General features: G+C 36.9%; 1 protein-coding gene across 3 annotated transcripts in view; it reads right to left on the bottom strand.

Moving 5' to 3' along the window:
• The window catches only part of rapgef1a (Rap guanine nucleotide exchange factor (GEF) 1a), a 41,613-nt gene that overhangs the window by 2,878 nt on the left and 19,140 nt on the right, over nt 1-19,595 (bottom strand). Inside the window, exons 8-23 of one of the 3 annotated variants that reach the window (XM_079827363.1) lie at nt 18,646-18,826; nt 18,143-18,526; nt 15,351-15,547; nt 13,153-13,317; nt 9,391-9,483; nt 7,618-7,694; nt 7,338-7,443; nt 6,676-6,751; nt 6,136-6,220; nt 5,953-6,045; nt 2,760-2,945; nt 2,592-2,676; nt 2,407-2,501; nt 900-978; nt 701-802; nt 521-618 (exon numbers count right to left, since the gene is read on the bottom strand). In XM_079827363.1, the coding sequence (XP_079683489.1) occupies nt 521-618; nt 701-802; nt 900-978; nt 2,407-2,501; nt 2,592-2,676; nt 2,760-2,945; nt 5,953-6,045; nt 6,136-6,220; nt 6,676-6,751; nt 7,338-7,443; nt 7,618-7,694; nt 9,391-9,483; nt 13,153-13,317; nt 15,351-15,547; nt 18,143-18,526; nt 18,646-18,826 (2,102 nt within the window). The remainder of the gene's footprint in view (nt 1-520; nt 619-700; nt 803-899; nt 979-2,406; nt 2,502-2,591; nt 2,677-2,759; nt 2,946-5,952; nt 6,046-6,135; nt 6,221-6,675; nt 6,752-7,337; nt 7,444-7,617; nt 7,695-9,390; nt 9,484-13,152; nt 13,318-15,350; nt 15,548-18,142; nt 18,527-18,645; nt 18,827-19,595) is intronic. The other 2 variants (XM_079827364.1, XM_079827365.1) reach the window with 2 other exon arrangements.

The raw sequence follows: 19,595 nt of genomic DNA, 5'->3' as shown, positions 1-19,595 counted from the left end.
CAAGTGATCGCGCCGGCGTCTGTATATATTCCTGCAGTAAGCGCAAACAGATATGCGCGTAATAATAGCGCACATTTATCTAGGTTAGCAGACTTGAAAAGTTGCTACTACTTACACGTTTCAAGTGATAAGCTATATTTGAGGTTGATGAATGATAGGCGAATGTTTGTTAACGATCTGTCCATCACATCCTTCGTGATTTCGCACCTTCAAATGGAGTTTTTTCCCCTCCTACTAATAATTTTGGTCGACCAAGCATCTTCTAGTCGAATATTAGGGGGCAGCCCTGGTGCCTCATAATCTTTAATCAAAGTATCTCCCTCTTGCAGCGGCGTATTTATTAGCAAACCACAACCATCCAATCAATTCCCGATGGACAAAGTCAAGTCCCGCCCTACATTTGATCTTGTTCAAGAAGCCATTTTACACGAGCATTACATCACAATAAGGAAAGAAATGACTATCGCTTCCATTTCCACTTCCATTTCATGGCAACTTTAAATGCTTAACATGTCCTTACAGATACGGTATGCATGGAGGCTCCACATCCGCCAAAGCTGCTCTGTACGCCCGGAAGGAGGAGGAACTGTCAATTAAAGTGCAATATTCCTCCAAACCCTGTGAAGATAACATAAGGTACTATGACGATTGGCTGAGAACCAAAATAACAGAGAGACAGGGATGCACGGATGGGGTTTACCTCTGACGTTTGCTTCTGCCATTCCAGTCTTCTGATAGGTGCTGAATCTAATGCTGATAATATTGCCAAGTAGGAGTTGAAGTTATTGAGTTTTCTTAAGTGCTAAAATACAAAGGGACACAGTTTAAAGTTTTTTTTAAATAGAAATCAAGCCAATGAATCATTAGACTCAATTTGGAAGAATAACATTGGTCTGTACCTTCATAATTTTGATGAACTTTAGAAGAAGTTTTTCCCTATCCTGGGCTTTCTCCTGCTGGATTATTAATGACCGAACCCTTAAAAAGAGAGATTAAAAATACATATAATATACTGTATACTCATTAACAAGTCCATAAATATATTCTTCTCCATCAACATAAGATTGTAGATACAAACTTATATCAAGAAATCGTGTATAATTTAGGTGTTCAAAAATTTTCACCATTTTAATTGCTTTCCATAGTTCATTTTAAATAGTCCTGCTGTGACCAATAATTTTTTTTAGAAAAACAAATATACAAAATAAACAGCATCTAAATGTGCAGTTCTCACCGAATAAGATGTAATATGGACCTATGGACTTTATGCTGCAAGCCAAAAGTTTGATTTCAAAAGACTAGTTTTCTCTTTTCGCTACATTCACACTGTCAGCTTTACTGTCAAATTTACTTACAGGAGTCTCAAAATGTCCCGTTCAAACAGCAACTTACAGTACCGTCTTGAATACTGTCTGTATGAACGTACAACGGGAGTCAAGCCCGTTTTCTCTTACCAGTAACCATAGTGACAATGACCAAATTAATTTCAAAGATAGAGATGTTCATAACGTTCATCACTCTGAAAAGTCGTATTACTTTTGACACGACAAGAGTCCAATTGAACCAAGTTCATCCTGTTCAAAAGTTTTCACCCCCCGGCTCTTAATGCATCATGTTTTCTTCTGGAACATCAGTGAATGTTTGAACTTTTTTTTAATAGTTGTGTTTGAGTCCCTCAATCGTCCTCAGTGTGAAAAGATGGATCTCAAAATCATACAGTCACTGCTGGAGAGGGTTCAAATATACAAAAGACGCTGGAAAACTGAAGAATTTTTGGGGCCTGAAGGATTTTTCTGAAGCACATGGGACAGTTTAACTGCTCAGGACAAACCAGGGACTCAAGGACAACCATCACAAAACAAAAAACAACTGTGGATCATCCAGGGATCGACACACATTGAGAATCTAGGGTATGTAAACTTTTGAACAGGATTCATTTTTATAAATTCAGTCATTTTTAGTCTTGTGGACTATATGTAAAAAAAATGTATGTAAAATATCTTATTCAGGACAGTACTAAATAAAATAAAAAACTTATTAAGTTAAAATTATTCACATTTTCAGATTCTGCAAGCGATTCACATACTGCATCTCTGTAGCTGTAAGTTACCACAACCACACATGAAAACCCGTAACACATGATTGTTTGTGCAGCGCAGGATTTCGGGTCCGTTCACACAGCGCAGGTTTTTTGAGAAAACGGTTTTGAGTCCTGAAAATGTACAGGCGTGTGTTCGCTCATAGAATGCAGTTGTCACTCCCTTAAAAATAACGTAACTCTGTGAACGTAACCGTACTCAAAAGTATTCTGTTGTTGTGTGAACATAGCCTTAAACTACTGACGTTTCTTTTCTGAAGCGTTGATGAGCGTTGTTTTATACTAGCTTGAGAATCAGAGCATCGTACCAGTATGACATGTTATTGAAGTGCTCTGTAAACTGGGTCAGATTGGGGCTCTTTTCTTCGTTCTGTTCCTTTGCCCAAAGTAACACCTCTGGGATCTGCAGACAGACATAAAAAAAAAAAGTGTTGGAAAACTCTCAGATCTTTAAAGGTAGGAAGTGTGATAAGTGACATAAGAGAAGCTGTACCTCTATCTTATAAAACAGCTCCGCATCAAGGAGAGTCAGCTGGTCTGCGATCTCATGACTACGGAAGTCATGCAGAGTGCCGGGCCTGGTCATAAATAGTCAAAATAAATTAAATTCACTCTGGAAAAAAAAAAACAATGAAAAAAACATGATTGAGGTGAGCGTTACCTGGCAGCCACACCTCGTGCGGCCAGCGTTTTGAGGGAATTAGTGTACTGCAGCAATTTCTTCTGTTGGACTTTATCTAGGATGTTCTTGCGCAGAACCCGGGCCAGGGTCAGCTCTCCATTACACAATAGACTGAACACAAGCTCCATGAGCTGCTTCAAGATGTCTTCTGTCAGCTCCACCAAACTGATGACATGCAAAAAAAAAGGTTTTATTCAAATAATGCTTCATGAGCAACAACACTTTCATAAGTCACTAGCAACATGAAACAGCAAATAACAAATAGCTTGTGGGGCACAATTTATTTGGAGATGAAAGCACAACATTCGAAATGTCTATGTTTGCTGAATTTTTGTGGCAAATATTTATTTCTATGTAGTTTTTTGTGCGTCATATTCATAGTTTTCAGTCACTTAACTGTTGCGGAGCCCTGGAGGGCAAAACAGCCATAGAACTGCAGCACAGCTTTTCAGTTTTTATCTCAAAAACAAAAATATGTGAACAAGATGCAAGTTTTGGGCACTTGTGATCCTTACACATGTTGTGGAGCTGAGCAAGGCTGCTGGAGCGATTGTTAATGAGATGAACGCAACACACGCCTCGCGAGCAGCGGGACTTTTATTATGCCACAGTCGTCTGCGCCATTTCCGCTTCTCCGGTCATGAGTATGACGTAACGCAGCTCTGTTTATCATATTAGACACATCTGATGTTATGACTTTACTCTGTGCGTTCGCGCAGCGGCTGCTATGACACTTGTTCACACTGCAGTAAGACTAAAACGTTTCTGCAAAATAAAAATGGAAACGCCAAACGACAGGCGACTCCCTCACACATCCCGGTTCTTTGGTTAAAATAGCAATTTTCACTATTTACAAAACATTTGGGATATTGTTACTAGAGGTCGACCGATAGTGGATTTTACCGATACTGATAACTAGGTTGGACCGCACTTGCCAATAACCGATTAATCGACCGATAGTTTTTAAAATGGATACTGGATAAAAAAACATAAGTAAAACAGTGCTGAACATTACAACAAGAAAAAAAAACAGAAAAAAAAACAGTATTGATCCATGAAAATGTGCTAAATTAAAAACATATAAATATGAATATTAAAATTAGAAGTTTTAAGTAAACAAATTCTTTAGAAAATAATTTAAACATTAAAATATTACAGGTCAAATTTGTTTCTTTACCTATAACCTAGAAACATGCATGTACATTTCATAGTTAATACTATGCAAGTCCCTATGCAACAAGAATGTATTAGCTTACATGAACTATATGTATTATGCGTACATTTTTACAGCATGTATTAATATGAGCAATACAATTGTACCTTGATCATTCATGTTAGTTCATAGTGCATTAACCAAGGTTAACAGATAAAAACAAAAATTCTAACTCAATTTAATGTTGAAATGAACATACTAACAATGAACAATACTTCCACAGCATTTATAAACCTTACTTAATGTTACAAATGGAATCTAATTGTAGTGTTACCATTTCATACAAATCCAAACAGTCTACTTTTTTAGAAGGCGATTATCTGATAAAAAAACGAATGTTCTTCTGCTTTGTTTATGTTTCTGTCGGCAGCATGACGATACAGTTTGCGTTCTCACATCACAAATTTTATATACCGGTATGCAACATTTAGGTCTGACATGCGTGTGTTTTTATCACATTGTTTTAACTGCTTGAGGTAGCGCTAATGTTAGCATTCTCTCAGCCTCGTTGACAAACATACACACTGCTGTTCTTTAACTGCTAATGCAGCATCTAGTCAGGAAATGAATTACTTTATAATGATTTGGAAACAAGTACTGTAGTGTTCTGTATCCATACCGTTTCGCTGTCGTGTTTTAAACGCGCATCTGATGTGCCAAGCTCTATCCGCTCAGCGCGCTGCCTCACGTGAGAATGTAAACACAAGGCGTCAGTGAGTTTTTATTTCGCCTCTAGAGGCCGCTCTCGTGCTATATAATGGCAGCAGACCCTTCTCAGAGCTCTTGTACTGTGTAATGGCAGCGCACCCGTCTCAGCCGCTCCAGCAACGGACGCAACCCGGAAAAACTATCGGTGTGGATTTTTGCCGATAACCAATTGTTCCACCAATCAGCTATCGGTGCCGATTAATCGGCAAAACCGATTAATCGGTCGACCTCTAATTGTAAGTACTCAACTGAACAAAATATATAACACTGGCCTAGTGGTTTTTGGATATTTTACTGCAAAAATGTTACATAGTGCAGCTTTAAGTCAATGAACTCGATTTAAAATAAAACCAAGATCAACAAATCCTTGATAAGCATTAAACTTTGCTTATTGGTGCAACCCAAGTGTTTTTCACATTAAGCATTTAAGAACATTCCGCTTTTTTTAGTTATTGAAATACTGCAGCAGGTGCTTCGGTCCTGCTCTGCTTCATACTACAGTAACGTTAAAAATCGCATCCATGAACATGATTTCTGCCCGAGTCCTATCCCGATTCTTTTCCACCAGCTGTGAGGTGAAGACCACATGTCCCAAGATTCTGCGTTCAAACGTGGCGTCATCAAGCTACGCCTTTGTTTTGAATAGGCGACCTCTGCCGGACGGAAAAGTTACATAGTGCACCTTTAATTTTAAACACAGATTAAATGCTTAGAAAGACCGTTAGAATTAAAGGGCTGATCATGCAGCATAGGCGAAGGGTGAACAACCGACGGTGCAACCCATCCTTTAAGTGCATTAATATACTAAAACAGTGATATTATAAGATCAAATCAGTTTACACCTTTTTAATCATGCATACTAGGCCAAGAATATGAACACAACACAACGCGTCTTTATAATGGGTTTCGATGGAAAAAACGCTTAACGAGAAACCTTATGTTGTATTTATATTAATCTGCTTGCCTGTACAAATTATACATCATAAATAAGGTGTATATTGAAATTGGTCTTTTAATATCACTGTGTTACTACATTAGTACTTATACAAACCTGGTAAAAATGACTGGGTGTCAAAGGAAGAAAGCCAGGTGGGCGTTCCTATAAGGGTGTGACGTCACGTGAAAACTATGAATTGGCCTAAAAGTAAATAGTGTGGAGAAGCTGCATCAGTGCCTTTAGATATTTATATAATGTGGCCCCTCAATTGTGTTTGTAAAGTGTGTATGTCCCATAATTGAGTTCCAGCTCACCAAAGCTCATCCACGACGCGCACCAGCACGAAGAAGGTGTTTTTACTAGCTCGTTGTTTGATGATGTCGGAGCTGAGAGAAAATCTGGTAAATGTGTTCAGAGTTAAGGGCAAAAAGAAGCTTGGAGTGGAAAAAGGATAGGAATGCAAAGATTTAAAGATTTACCACCCTCAGAAAGGATATCTATGGCGGAGCTTTTTAATGAGGTCCTCTGGGGTTAGAAATGTTCGGTATGTGGTCAAGAAAGCTTCACAGTATAAAACTCGATCTACAAAAGAAAACAAGATACATTTATTTGATCATAATAATAGGTCAAGATTTAGGAATGTGAACTAGATTAAATAAATATGAAAAAATACACTACAGTAAAAACAGTAATAGTGTAAGATATTTTAAAATGTCATTTATTCTTGTGATGGCAAAGCTGAATTTTCTTCAGTCTTCAGTGTCACATGATCCTTCAGAAATCATTCTAATATGCTGATTTTCTGCTCAATAATTTATTATTATTATTATCAAAGTTGAAAATAGTTGGTACAACTATTATGATACATCGTATCCATTTAAAGTGTTTTTGTAATAAAATCTTACTGACCCAAAACTTTTGAACGATCATTAAAAAGCTACATTTTGATTCCCCTAGTTTAACACATTTGCTATTGTATAAATAAATATTGAACACAAAATAACTGACTCCCTCAGATTAGAAGGGATTATTCTTACCTTTGCGATCTGTTTCAGTGGCATGAACTAATAAAATATCGCCTGATCCAGCTCTGACATCAGGGCCGTCATCGTTCTGAGAAACACAGATTAGGATTATGCAGTTTTCAACAAGCAGGTCAAAGTTAGAGCTTTTCATGTGATCAGGTCCTAAACATAACTTCTTGGAGGGATGTGCAAAATAACATTTTCAAAATCTACTAGTCAGTGGCTCAATGACCAGTTGGACTTTGGGAAGCCCCATATAATTAGGGTCAACTGACCCCAATTAGACACATGTCGAGATGTCAGGATGTTTCATTTCAAGGCATGTTCTTGTGTTCAAAGACAAACTGGAACAAGATAAAGCAAGCCAGCTCATTAGAGTCATACATTTCCTGTCTTATGAGTATGAGTAGTCCACTTATTAACTTTCAGGGGATATGCTCTCTGCAGTAGGTCTTGACCTTGCAGGGTGAACAACAGTTTTTCACATGCACTTTAATGCTGGGGTTCACCACAGCGGCACTGCAGCGGCTTTGAGTCATAGGCAGAGGGCGGCAGAGAGCACACTAATACTCAACTATCATTACAACAACCAATATAAATCAAGATATAAACTTCTGAAACTTGGCATTTCTGCACATACGCAGTAGATGCAACACCTTACACATAGGTTTTACCTCTTGCTTTAGTGTTATGCGAGACATAATCTCATCATGGTCTATCAGGGAGAGCTCATCCACCTCTTCAGAGGTCAACTCTGAGTCCACACACTTCTGCTTCCAGCTGGGGATGAGAGGATAGGTAAATCAAAAGATAAAAATAAATCCAAAACATGGAAGGCAATTGCATTTTTCTGGTGAGAGACAAAATTGTCTGAAATTGTATCCTCTCTCATTTGTTGTTCATCTTTTGAAACAAGGCTGTGGGCTGAAGCATTTCTTTAAAGCAAATGATTACCCCTCTCTGTCGGCTGGATCTTTACTGTGTTCTGACGCCGAGTCCTGGAGTGAGTCCTCAGCATCACAAGAAGAGTCCTGGGAATGACAGAAAAAATATTTAAAGGCCTATCACTGCATCCATACAAGAACGTGGTGATGTCACTGGCAAAGTGCTTCACCAGAACAGGACAGTTGCGTTTTACATCTTAATAAGATGCAAAATAAAGAGAAGAGCAATAGTTCTGCATTACACAAAACATTCAACACAAGATTAGGGGATATTGATGACACATTATAATATAGCGAAGTCACCATCACTCAATAACTATATACACTAATGTTCAAAATATATATTTTTTTATGTCTTAAGCTCACCAAGACTGCATTTATTTGATCAAAAATACATTAATAACAGTAATATTATACAATACTATTACAATTTAAATTAACGGTCTATTTGAATACATTTTAAAATGTCATTTATTTGTGTGATGGTAATAAAGCTGAATTTTCAGCATCATTACCCCAGCCTTCAGGGTCACATGATCCTTCAGAAATCATTCTAATATGATTATTTGCTGCTCAAGAAACATTTATTATTATTATTCAAGTTTAAAGCAGCTGATTAATATTTTTGTGGAAATCGTGATACTTTTTTTGATCAACTTAATGCATCCTTGCTCAATCAGGTGTATTATTTTGTTTTGTTTTTTAACATTACTGTCCCATCAAAACATTTAAAATGTAGTAATATATATATATATATACGGTATTTATATATATATATATATTTATTACACATTCACAATCATATACATACATCACAATACATATTTTTAAAAGCAGCTTTACAGAAAGTTCTTACCATCCATGACATGCATGTGATTATCAAACATGAGGTTAGATAAATAATTTGTGCCAAGCTGTTAATTTATAATCAAACACAAATCACTGAAAACATAAACTGATAACTGAAGAAAATATACTTACAGTATGTGTGACTTTAGATCAATTTTTTTTTTAGATATGTATATATTACGTAGAAAAAATAACACGTATGCAAACACCAAAATATTGCACTGCAATTACCTCTTTTCACCAATAGTTTTTTTTTTTGGGGTGTGTTTGTACACAGTTCATTCCCACTTTATTAAAAAATATATATTTGGCGCTAATAGCTTTGGTGTAAAAAATTTAAAATGTTCACATATTCTCGATTTTTTTGTGTCATAATTTTGCAGAAATGTAATGCTGACTGTAACATTATAAGTCAGCTTTCTGTAAAATCAGGCAACCTACTTAGGGATAAATCAGATGATCTGTTAAGAGGTTCAATAACTCCTGCTTCAATTGCAGGTTTTATTTTTGAAAAGCACACAATCATCAAATCAACAATTCCTCTTTTCAGTTCTTGAATTCTATCAGAGTAATCCGATTTCACAACAACGTCTGCATTCAAAGTCAACTAAAAACTACTGGCCTTTTTTTTTTGGTCCAATCCTTCACTCAACATTTAAAATCGATCAAGCAGGATTTTGAATGTTACTGTGGGCAGGGCCACTAAGCACAGCGCGATATTGACACAGCTGGTTAAGACAAAACTCAGCTTAACGTGCAAGACATTTCTAGTTTGTCACTTTTGGACACGTGTGTCTTGGCAGCAAGTGTTATGCAAAAATGTACAATTAAAAAGTTGCATGAAGCAAAGCCAAGCAGTACAGTCACAAACAGCACAAGCGCAGCATGAGGGAACCGGCATGTCGGCTGCAACCGCTGACATGCTGTTACTTACTCCATTGGAGAGAGTCACATCTCCAGTGGCTTGGTTGGATGAATACAGATTGACGTATTCACCCTCCCCACCTTCATCATTAGCACTTTCGCTCTACAGGAAAACAAGAGGGAGGACAGCACAAGCATTGGCAGGCGTCAGAGTAAAGGTGTGGTTTGGAGCTGATGCCCACAAGGCTGAAGAACAGCTGAAATAAACTGTCAGAGGGAGCCACTATTGCTTTGGCGGGCCTGAAATCAAAGGACACTTGGTAGCAAAGCAAGGAACTGCATGACCAGTGCCTGGAAACTTGGCAAGAGGCTGTGCATTAAAGTGATATTACTATTTGAAGATGAAGACATCAAATATTCAATACACGATCACATTTATTCATTACTATCTATCACAATAAACAAATCTTCCACCAAATAAAATAGTTTATTATCCTAACACGGTGTCTAAACTGGAAGCAAGCGACATTTATCATGCAATAAAACTCTATTGCTTCCATTATAATCAACATGGCTGCCTATATTAAAGTGTATTGACGTCAGACTGTTGAGTAGACAGCTTCATCAATTATAATATGAGAAGTCCAGTTTCCTGTCACAACAAGCGGCACGCTTCCACTGTTGAGTCCACTAATGTAATAGGGAGAGTAAATATTTCCTGACGATTTGGTGTAGATTACAATTTTATTTAGTTAGTTTCCATTTAATTTAATCTGATACTGTTCAATTCAATTTGATTATTTTTTTGATCTGGTGGATTTTTATGAGTGAAAATATTTTAAACGCATGCTAAAATTTTATTTACTGTAGCTTTTAACTAGCAATGACTTTTCTGAAGCATTCTATGTATTGTTATCTTTCATTATTACTTTTATGCATTTTATGTATATTCATTTTATATTTTATTATTATGGGTTTTGCATCTGTTGTGGGTTTTATCTTTAATTTTACTGTATGTTATATATAGTATTTTTCATGTGCTTTTTGTAATGTAAATGACTTTAAGCTGCATTTATTGTATGAAAGGAGCTATAATAATAATAATAAACCTTATTTATATAGCACCTTTCAGGCATTTAAAGCAGTTCAAAGTGCTTTACATAAAAATCATGTTTAATAAAAACATGTACATCAAACATAAGAAATTAAAAAAGGTCAAATGCAACATACAAAATAAAATACAAAACATATGATAAACCAACATAAAAGATAAAAAATAATCATACACAACATATCTGACAGGAAACGCTAAAAAATAGGAGATAATTTATTATAAGCATAATTTAGAGTAACTAATTAAATGTCAAGATAAAAAGATAGGTTAATTGCATTTGTATTATTATTATTATAAATAATTTTATTTTGTGTCATAAATGAAAACATATTGGTAACATTATTCTAATTGTAATAATTATTAAAATATTATCATATTTAAATAATAGTAATAATAATAATCTAATTATATTAAAATAATAATGAAAAGCAACCAAAAAATAATAAAACAAAACTACTACTATCATCAGTAAATATTTATCAAAATTAAATCTCATTACTGATCCATTGAATCATTCCCACCCCTATCTAATACAAAAAAATGGGACACAATGAAACCGCAGTCAACCGTGAAACAGATCACCTATATTTAGTAGTTTTCCAGAGGTATTGAAAAGAGTTCCCTGTCATTCAGTAGACTTAGTCAGAGAACACAACTCAGCAGACAACATCCTAACAGGCAGCTCAGTCACCTAACAGCGGGGGACCCGCCGAGTCCCTGCGGGATGATACGTGTTTAACCTGAGCTTTTCAGCGGGTCACAGTTGCAGGACCCCTGTGTGGTACATGCCTTTGACTCTTTAGATCACCGCCACTGAAGGCTAGAGGCGAGTGGGGGGGGGGAATCACTCAACCCTAACAAGGCAGTGCCATCATTAATTGAGGCTGTGAACTATTCACTGCCTACAGGCTACAGCACCTGTGATTCATGTGAGCTATTATGAACATGTTTCCTCTTGTAGCCGCAGGCACACACACCTACATAGAGTCAATAATTAGACAATCAGCAGAGTTTGTATGTTTGTGCTACTTCTCAGCATGTGAAGATGAATTGAAAAACTACAGAATCATAAAAGCAGTGCTTGCAAGGCTGTGTACAGAATTAAGCCTCCACAATTGAAACATCAACACTATTCTTTTGCTGCATTGCAAGCATTGCTGTTTCTTTAATATTATGCTTTAAAGAAGATGTTAAAGGACAACTCCGGTGAAAAATTAACCTAGGTGTAATTAACACATGGTTAGCGAGTAGATCGTTCTCTAGGATGCGTTTTCATGAGCTGGTCGATACGAATTATCGCAGCTTAGCACAGCGTTCGTGGCTCGACTTGTCGAGACTGTTTTCCAAGATGGCTCCTGTCTGTATACGCGTAATGTACTGTCTTTATAAAGTATCTTCTTATTAAACTGTTTGTACACTTACAAAGCTCTCAATGCTTTGGTTTGCATGTAGGGACCCTCATTATGCTACCGTGTTAGTGTGAGGCTATTTTGAGCCTTGTTAGTGGTATTAAAGGGTTAGTTCACCCAAAAATGAAAATTCTGTCATTAATTACTCACCCTTATGTCGTTCGACACCCGTAAGAACTCCGTTCATATTCGGAACACAAATGAAGATATTTTTGTTGAAAGCTGATGGCTGAGAAAGGCTTCAGATAGGCCTCCATTGGCATTCAGTACATTTACACTCACAAGACCCATAAAAGGCACTTAAAACGTCGTTACAAAGTCCATCTCACCACAGTGGCTCTACAATAATTTTACGAAGCGACGACAATAGTTTTTGTGCGGAAAAGAAAAATCTAAATAATGCCTTTATCCAACTTGTTCTTGTCTTCCGTGTGTGCCTCCACGACGCATGCGCGAGAATATGACGCAGATCCGGCGTTCGGACACAAGACCCAGAAGCGATTTGTTTACAAGCAGAGGAAGACGCGCGTGTCTAAGCTGTTGAATTCTACATTGATCTTGCTTTAGGTCTCGGCGTAGTTCTCAAAATGGGACTAAAGTGTGCATTTCATGGATTCCCGAACGCCGGATCTACGTCATATTCTCGCGCATGCGTCGTGGAGGCACACACGGAAGACAAGAAGAGGTTGAATTAAGTCGTTATTTTGATTTTTTTTTTGCGCACAAAAACTATTGTCGTCGCTTCGTAAAATTATTATAGAGCCACTGTGGTGAGATGGACTTTGTTTTTAAGTGCCTTTTATGGGTCTTGTGAGTGTGAATGTACTGAATGCCGATGGAGGCCTATCTGAAGCCTTTCTCAGCCATCAGCTTTCAACAAAAATATCTTCATTTGTGTTCCGAAGATGAACGGAGGACTTACGGGTGTCGAACGACATGAAGGTGAGTAATTAATGACAGAATTTTCATTTTTGGGTGAACTAACCCTTTAATGCCACTAACAAGGCTCAAAATTGTCTTGCACTAACACGGTAGCATAATGAGGGTCCCTACATGCAAACCGAAGCATTGAGAACTTTGTAAGTGTACAAACAGTTTAATAAGAAGATACTTTATAAAGACAGTACATTACGCATATACAGATAGGAGCAATCTTGGAAAAAAGTCTCGACAAGTCGATCTACTCGGTAACCATGTGTTAATTACCCCTAGGTTCATTTTTCACCGGAGTTGTCCTTTAAAGACTTTATTAGTTACAAAGAGAGAAGGAAAACACGTTAGAGGCCAGCGAAAGGCAGCCGAGACTCACCGTAGTGACAGGCAGGGAGCCCTGGCGGTTCAGAGAGGAGTTAGATGCAGAAAGGCTGAGAGCGGTTTCTGTCTCACCAGGGCCAGGCCCGGACACACACTGCTGCAGCTGACATGACAGAGAGGAGGAAGAGGAGGAGGAAGGAGACGCAGAGTGTGAGGAAGCCTAAGAGGAAAGAGAAGAGTGGAGGAAGGAAGGAAGGGAAAAAAGCCCAGAGATTCATGCACAAAGTAGATTTCTGAGCAGATGTTAGCTGAATGGAGAAAAAGACCTTAGTCAAAGTAGACAAAATATTAAATGTGTGATGAAAATGAAACGTTTTAGACCTTAAAGCCCTATCTAGAAGGTTTTTTAATCTACTCAGACTAAAAATCTACCGAGCAGCAGGAAAGAGCAACGCTCTGTGAAAGACTTAAACTGAGGAGATGAAAAATATTGAGAGACAAAGGTTTCTACTTTTTGCCTGGTAACTGCTTATACTTGCTAATCAAGTGTGGGAACAAAAACAGGAAATTACTAAGACTAAAGGCACAAATAAATGGCTAAACTTGAGCATAATATAGCTACTTGCACTTAAGGTTATTTTACACCTGAGCTCAAAGCTCTAAGCAACACACCTTGGTGAATCCTTCTGCCCAGTCACGTGGAATGAGAGAAAAAACAGTGGAAACCGAGTCAAATGAAATGAGGTAGATGGGTTAGCAAGACAAGATTGAGAACAAAAGCAAGAATAGCACAACACATTAAAACAGTTGCTTTCCTTGCTTTAAACAGCAATTTGGAAGCCATGAAAGTCATGAATATATATGAGTATATATAAACACTGATCAGGCATAACATTATGTCCTAATACTGTGTTGGTCCCCCTTTTGCTGTCAAAACAGCCCTGACCCATCGAGGCATGGACTTCACTAGACATTAGCATTAACAGCATAAACTTCTTGAGCAACATGAGCTACAGTAGCTTGTCTGTTTGATCGGACCACACGGGCCAGCCTTCGCTCCCCACGTGCATCAATGAGCCTTGGCCGCACATGACCCTGTCGCTGGACCACTTTTGATAGATACTGACCACTGCAGACCGGGATCACCCCACAAGAGCTGCAGTTTTGGAGATGCTCTGACCCAGTCATCTAGCCATCACAATTTGGCCCTTGTCAAACTCGCTCAAATCCTTACGCTTGCCCATTTTTCCTGCTTAGAACACATCAACTTTGTGGAAAAAAAGTTGACTTGCTGCCTAATATATCCCACCCACTAACAGGTGCCGTGATGAAGAGATAATCAGTGTTATTCACTATAACACATAATGAATAACACTGTATATTTCAGGTCATAATGTTATGCCTGATACACACACACACACACACACACACACACACACACACACACACACATACATATCAAATTTGAACCTATTTATAACCATATAACAATTTTCTTCAAATAAACAGTCATGCCCATTCTCTAACCCTTGGATTAAACAACCATTTTTGTTGTGCCTTCAGGACTTCTATGCAAATTCCTTCTTTACATGAGAAATTAGATACAGTGTCTTGCTGCCTCTTTCTCACTAATGTTTCAAGTTTTCAGATTTGCCAATAGGTTCTATATACATTTCATAATTTCTTAGATGTAAAAACGTCCCATTCTTTACAAAACTGCATCACCGGATCAAAAAAACCAAACCAGTCTCTGTCCTAAAATGGGTCACAAAAATGACCAAAGACCTTGTTAAAAATAAACTTCAGTCGCTTGTTTCTAATGTTGGAACGCTAAAAAAGGATATGTAGAGTGGCAGGTGCTACACACAGCCAGGAAGAGTGCAAGATTTGAAGGAAGTTACCACATTCGAGTTGTTCCTCTCAGGCTTTAGCTGAATAAACATCAGACATGTTCACGCAACACGCAATGAGGAAATAAATGACACTTATCGCCTAAAGCAACACTTGAACTTCACTTAAACTAACAGAGAATGAATACACTTTAATACTGTGCCATAAGCAACTTAATACACGTAGTGTAATACTCTGACGCTATGGGAAATATAATACCGCTACTATTGTGATTAACAGTGACTGTGAGTAGAAAGGAAAACATTGCATCAACATCTAGGGATGTGAGAATGAGACAGGTGTGTGTGTGTGTGTGTACAGCATGTGTGGGCGCAGCACTGACAGCAGTGATCTAGCTCTCACCAGTTGTCTCTGTTTGGGTGGCAGCGCTGGTGGAGGGAGGGTCTCGTCACTGCTGCTGAAGGAGTCACTGAGGCCATACACTTCCTGAAAGCGCTTCCTATTGCGCTGCTCATATATGCTTTCGCTCTGCGGCGTCTGGTAGAAAACGGAAGGCAGCGGCTCAGAATAGTCCTCCATAAACTGCATGTACTGCAGGACTGCGTGTAGAAGAGGCAAAAAGTAAATAGGTTAAATTAACACGCAGGTCTGACAGGTGCTAAACACTAGTACATGCATTAAGAGGACAAAGGTTAGGATGCCAAGAGGCTCTAAACAGTGAGAGGCTGAGAGTGTGAGAGAGTGTGACACTTCACACTTTACTTCACGAGTCATTCATGGGCATGTTTAGCATTCTATTCTGTTTATTCTGAAATTAATCAGAATTCGGCCATATTGTATGCGTTATGTAAATTAATACTGATGAATATTAATATTCTGATAACTAGAATGAAGACAGTTGGCATATGCATGTACTAATCAAAATTAGAAGACTCTGCATATTATAAAGATTTCTGAAGGATCGTGTGACACTGGAGACTGGAGTAATGATGCTGAAAATTCAGCTTTGCATCACAGGAATAAAGTATATTTTGAAATGTATTCAAATAGATTTTACATTTTAATAATTTTTGACAATATTACTGCTTTATTTTTAATAAAATAAATGCAGCCTTGGTGTACAGGATTAAATTACATGTTAAAATATGTTCACATAGAAAACTGTTATTTCAAATTGTATTAATATTTCTAAATAAATGTTTTTTTGATCAAATAAAGGCAAAATACTCCAAAGACTAAAGACTCCAAAAATTTGAAAGGTAGTGTATATATAATAAAATATATAAATTATTTCCTTAAAGTAATTGATGAATAGCAATATTACTATACTAAAACTACTTACTAGTTTAAATATTTATTTTTACATATATTTATTTATATTTATTGAATATGTATATGTCATTTAATACATATTAGGTGCATGTCTTAAATAGAATATGACAATTACCAAAAGGCTAAAACACAAAATGGACATGTTAACATAGTCACTGTAATTCAAAATACATTTTAAAAGAGAAAAACTCTCAGCATACTCTGTGTAGCCTCACATAAACTCTTGTGTCAAAGCCGCTTCATGTGCGGATTATGACATGATTCATAAACCCCTCCCCTCCAAACAAGAGTCTTTTAGCAAGAGCTCATTTCCTGCCGGCTTGGGTGAGGCCTTGAACTGTATTCAGCCAGAGATTTCTTCAACAAAGGCATTATTCCATCTGACCTCACACTAAAGGTGACATCACTGTTTCCCAACCCCTATCCAACACTGAGGGGCTTTACAGAGAAATACTAGTGAAAAACTGGCTTTACCATACTGCGTCATACATTGCACACATTACACAAGGAATTAGCGTGAAAACGTGAAAACAGCTTAGTCTAAAGACCAACAGAAAAGCCAGGGCTCAAACTATTTTTTTGGTCATAGTACTGCTGTTTTTAAGTCGACATGAAAATAAAATTCACCCGATTTTCTAAATCCGTGTTACTAATCTTAATGTGATTGATTCAACTGAGCATACGGTTCATCTTTAACTTTTTTATTGACCTAATAATTTCTTTCTGGTGATGTAAACCCGCCCCTTTCTTACAACTGACAGCAAGTTTGCGTTCATATTCTCCTGCAACCAATCAACAACTGATAGAGATAGTACCAAGACCCTGACCTACATTTTTTTTTCAATAATCCATTTCACTTGGATGTACATCAAAACACGGAAGAAAAGATCTATTGGGACTGATATTTTTCAGCAATTCAAATATTTACTAGGGATGTCAAAAGATTAATCGCGATTAATCGCATCCAAAATAAAAGTTTGTGTTTACATAATATATGTGTGTGTACTCTGTTAATTATTATTTATATATATATATAAATACACACACATTCATATATATATTTAAGAAATATTTGCATGTATATACTGTATATACATTTATATAATCTATACTATATATATAAATATAAATGTTTTATATATAAAAATAATATTTTTTTCTTAAATATATACATGCTTGTGTGTATTTATATATAAATAATAATTAACAGAGTACACACACATATATTATGTAAACACAAACTTTTATTTTGGATGCGATTAATCGCGATTAATCTTTTGACAGCCCTAATATTTACATTTTTAAATTCAGGAAACTATGGAAGCTTGTTTCCACCATGGACTAAAAAAATACAAAAGGTAATTGCGACTTTTTATCTCACAATTCAATTTATTTCTCAATTGAGTTTACATCAATTAATTCTGACTTTTTCTCTCAGAATTGTGAGCTATAAACTCAACAGCAATTTATAAAGATATAAAAGTAAAGAAATTGAAATAAAGTTACAAATATGAGAAAAAAATCTCAGAATTGTGAGAAATAAACTCACAATTGTGAGTTATAAAGCCCTAATTCTGAGAAAAAAAAGTCCCCGCTCACAATTCTGACATTTTATATCTTACAATTCTGACTTTATGACTCGCAATTGCGAGATTATATCTTGCAAATCCTTTGCCTTTGTTTTGGACAGGACAGTATAGAGAATTGACAGGAAGCAAAGTGGGAGAGTAGAAGGGGATGTGATTGGTAAAGAACCACAATCCCGGAGGCATCTGTGCTACATGTCAGAGCACTTCCACAAGTCTTCCTAACCCAGTGAGTAGCTACCCTCCAAACAACACATCTGAATTTCTCATACTCACTATGCCGACTCTTCTTCTCTGGCAGAGGCGGAGGGCTCTGAGGGATCTGTGCGTTCTCAGCGGGCCCAAAGTTTCCCATGAATACTCCAGGGTTCGAGGGTGGCATCGAAGCGAAGAGGGGGAAGGGTGGGGTCTGCATGTCCTCATCTGGAACGTTGTCATATTGAGAGTACAGTCGTTCCACCTGTGGCGGAGGGGGACGCCGTTCCTTCTTCGGGAGAGCGGGCGGCATCGAATGAAACTGAACAGGGGAGGAGGATGATTCGTGGTGAGACTCAGGGAGCGGGCTCAGACAACCCCCTGTGTGTGCGGGAGGGATCTGGTCGATGCTAGACAGGTCCTGATGCAGGAAGTCATAGTCGGGATCGTAGCTCTCTGCTGTGTCTGAGTAAACAAAGGGACAAGATAAAACTCCATCAATATATTTAAACCACTCTTGGAGTGTGTAGCCTGACAAGCTACTGTTTCAAAGTAGCTTTCCCAATAATAATTTAAACTCTCACCTAGAGTCTCACAGCTGGTGTTACGGGAGCACTGTCCACTGTCCTGCTCCAAAGAGGACAGTTGTTCATCTGACTTGCTCAATATGCCGATGCTGCCACATGGGGAGAGTCGTGGTGATTCCCCTCCATAGGAGTGACTACCTCCTGAAAAACGCCTTTGTAAAGCATCCGCCTCATATTCCTTTAGGTGAAAAAAAGAACAGTTAACCTCAAGATACAACCAAACGTTAAATATTCCCTTTTGAATGTTAATTTATTTAATCACCCAATTTGTATCCATACAATGAAAGTCAATGTTGTTTTAGACCCAAGTGACTTTTTGATGAGCAAAATAGTTCGAAAACATTCTTCAAAATATATATTTTTGTTTAACAGCTGACATTAGGGTGAGTAAATGATGACAAAATAAAACATTTTGGGTGAGAAGTCATCCAAGCTACTGACAACCGAGTGACCTTTCATTTCATTGCAATGATTTTCTAATGAATTTGCATTTTTTAACAAAAAATAATGCCATTTAAAATTGTGATTTTGTACTATTCTAGTGAAAAACTTAAATTAAACAGAACAATTAATTAAACGGAAAAATATATTTTTATTTAAAACAAAATTTTCATTATATATATATATATATATATATATATATATATATATATATATATATATATATATATATATATATATATATATATATATATATATATATATATATATATATATATATATATATATATAAAAGATGGCTAAAAGGCTTTGAAATTGATTTAGTAAGATTAAAATAAACCACTGATTGTTTTTTTTTAATCCACACTATAAAAGTCAGTTAAGTGCAACGTTTAAGACTTCAATGACTTCCATTTTATTGGAAAAAATTGTTGAAATGTCCTTTGAAATGTATCTGTGTGCTCCAAGGATGACATTAGGATTGACAGAATTTTAATTTCTTTTTG

The sequence above is a fragment of the Gobio gobio genome (assembly GCF_949357685.1).
Source record: "Gobio gobio genome assembly, chromosome: 10".
In the NCBI taxonomy this organism is placed as follows: Eukaryota; Metazoa; Chordata; class Actinopteri; order Cypriniformes; family Gobionidae; genus Gobio; species Gobio gobio.
The sequence above is the reverse complement of the archived record's forward strand: the minus strand, read 5'-3'. Positions and strand labels throughout refer to the sequence as shown.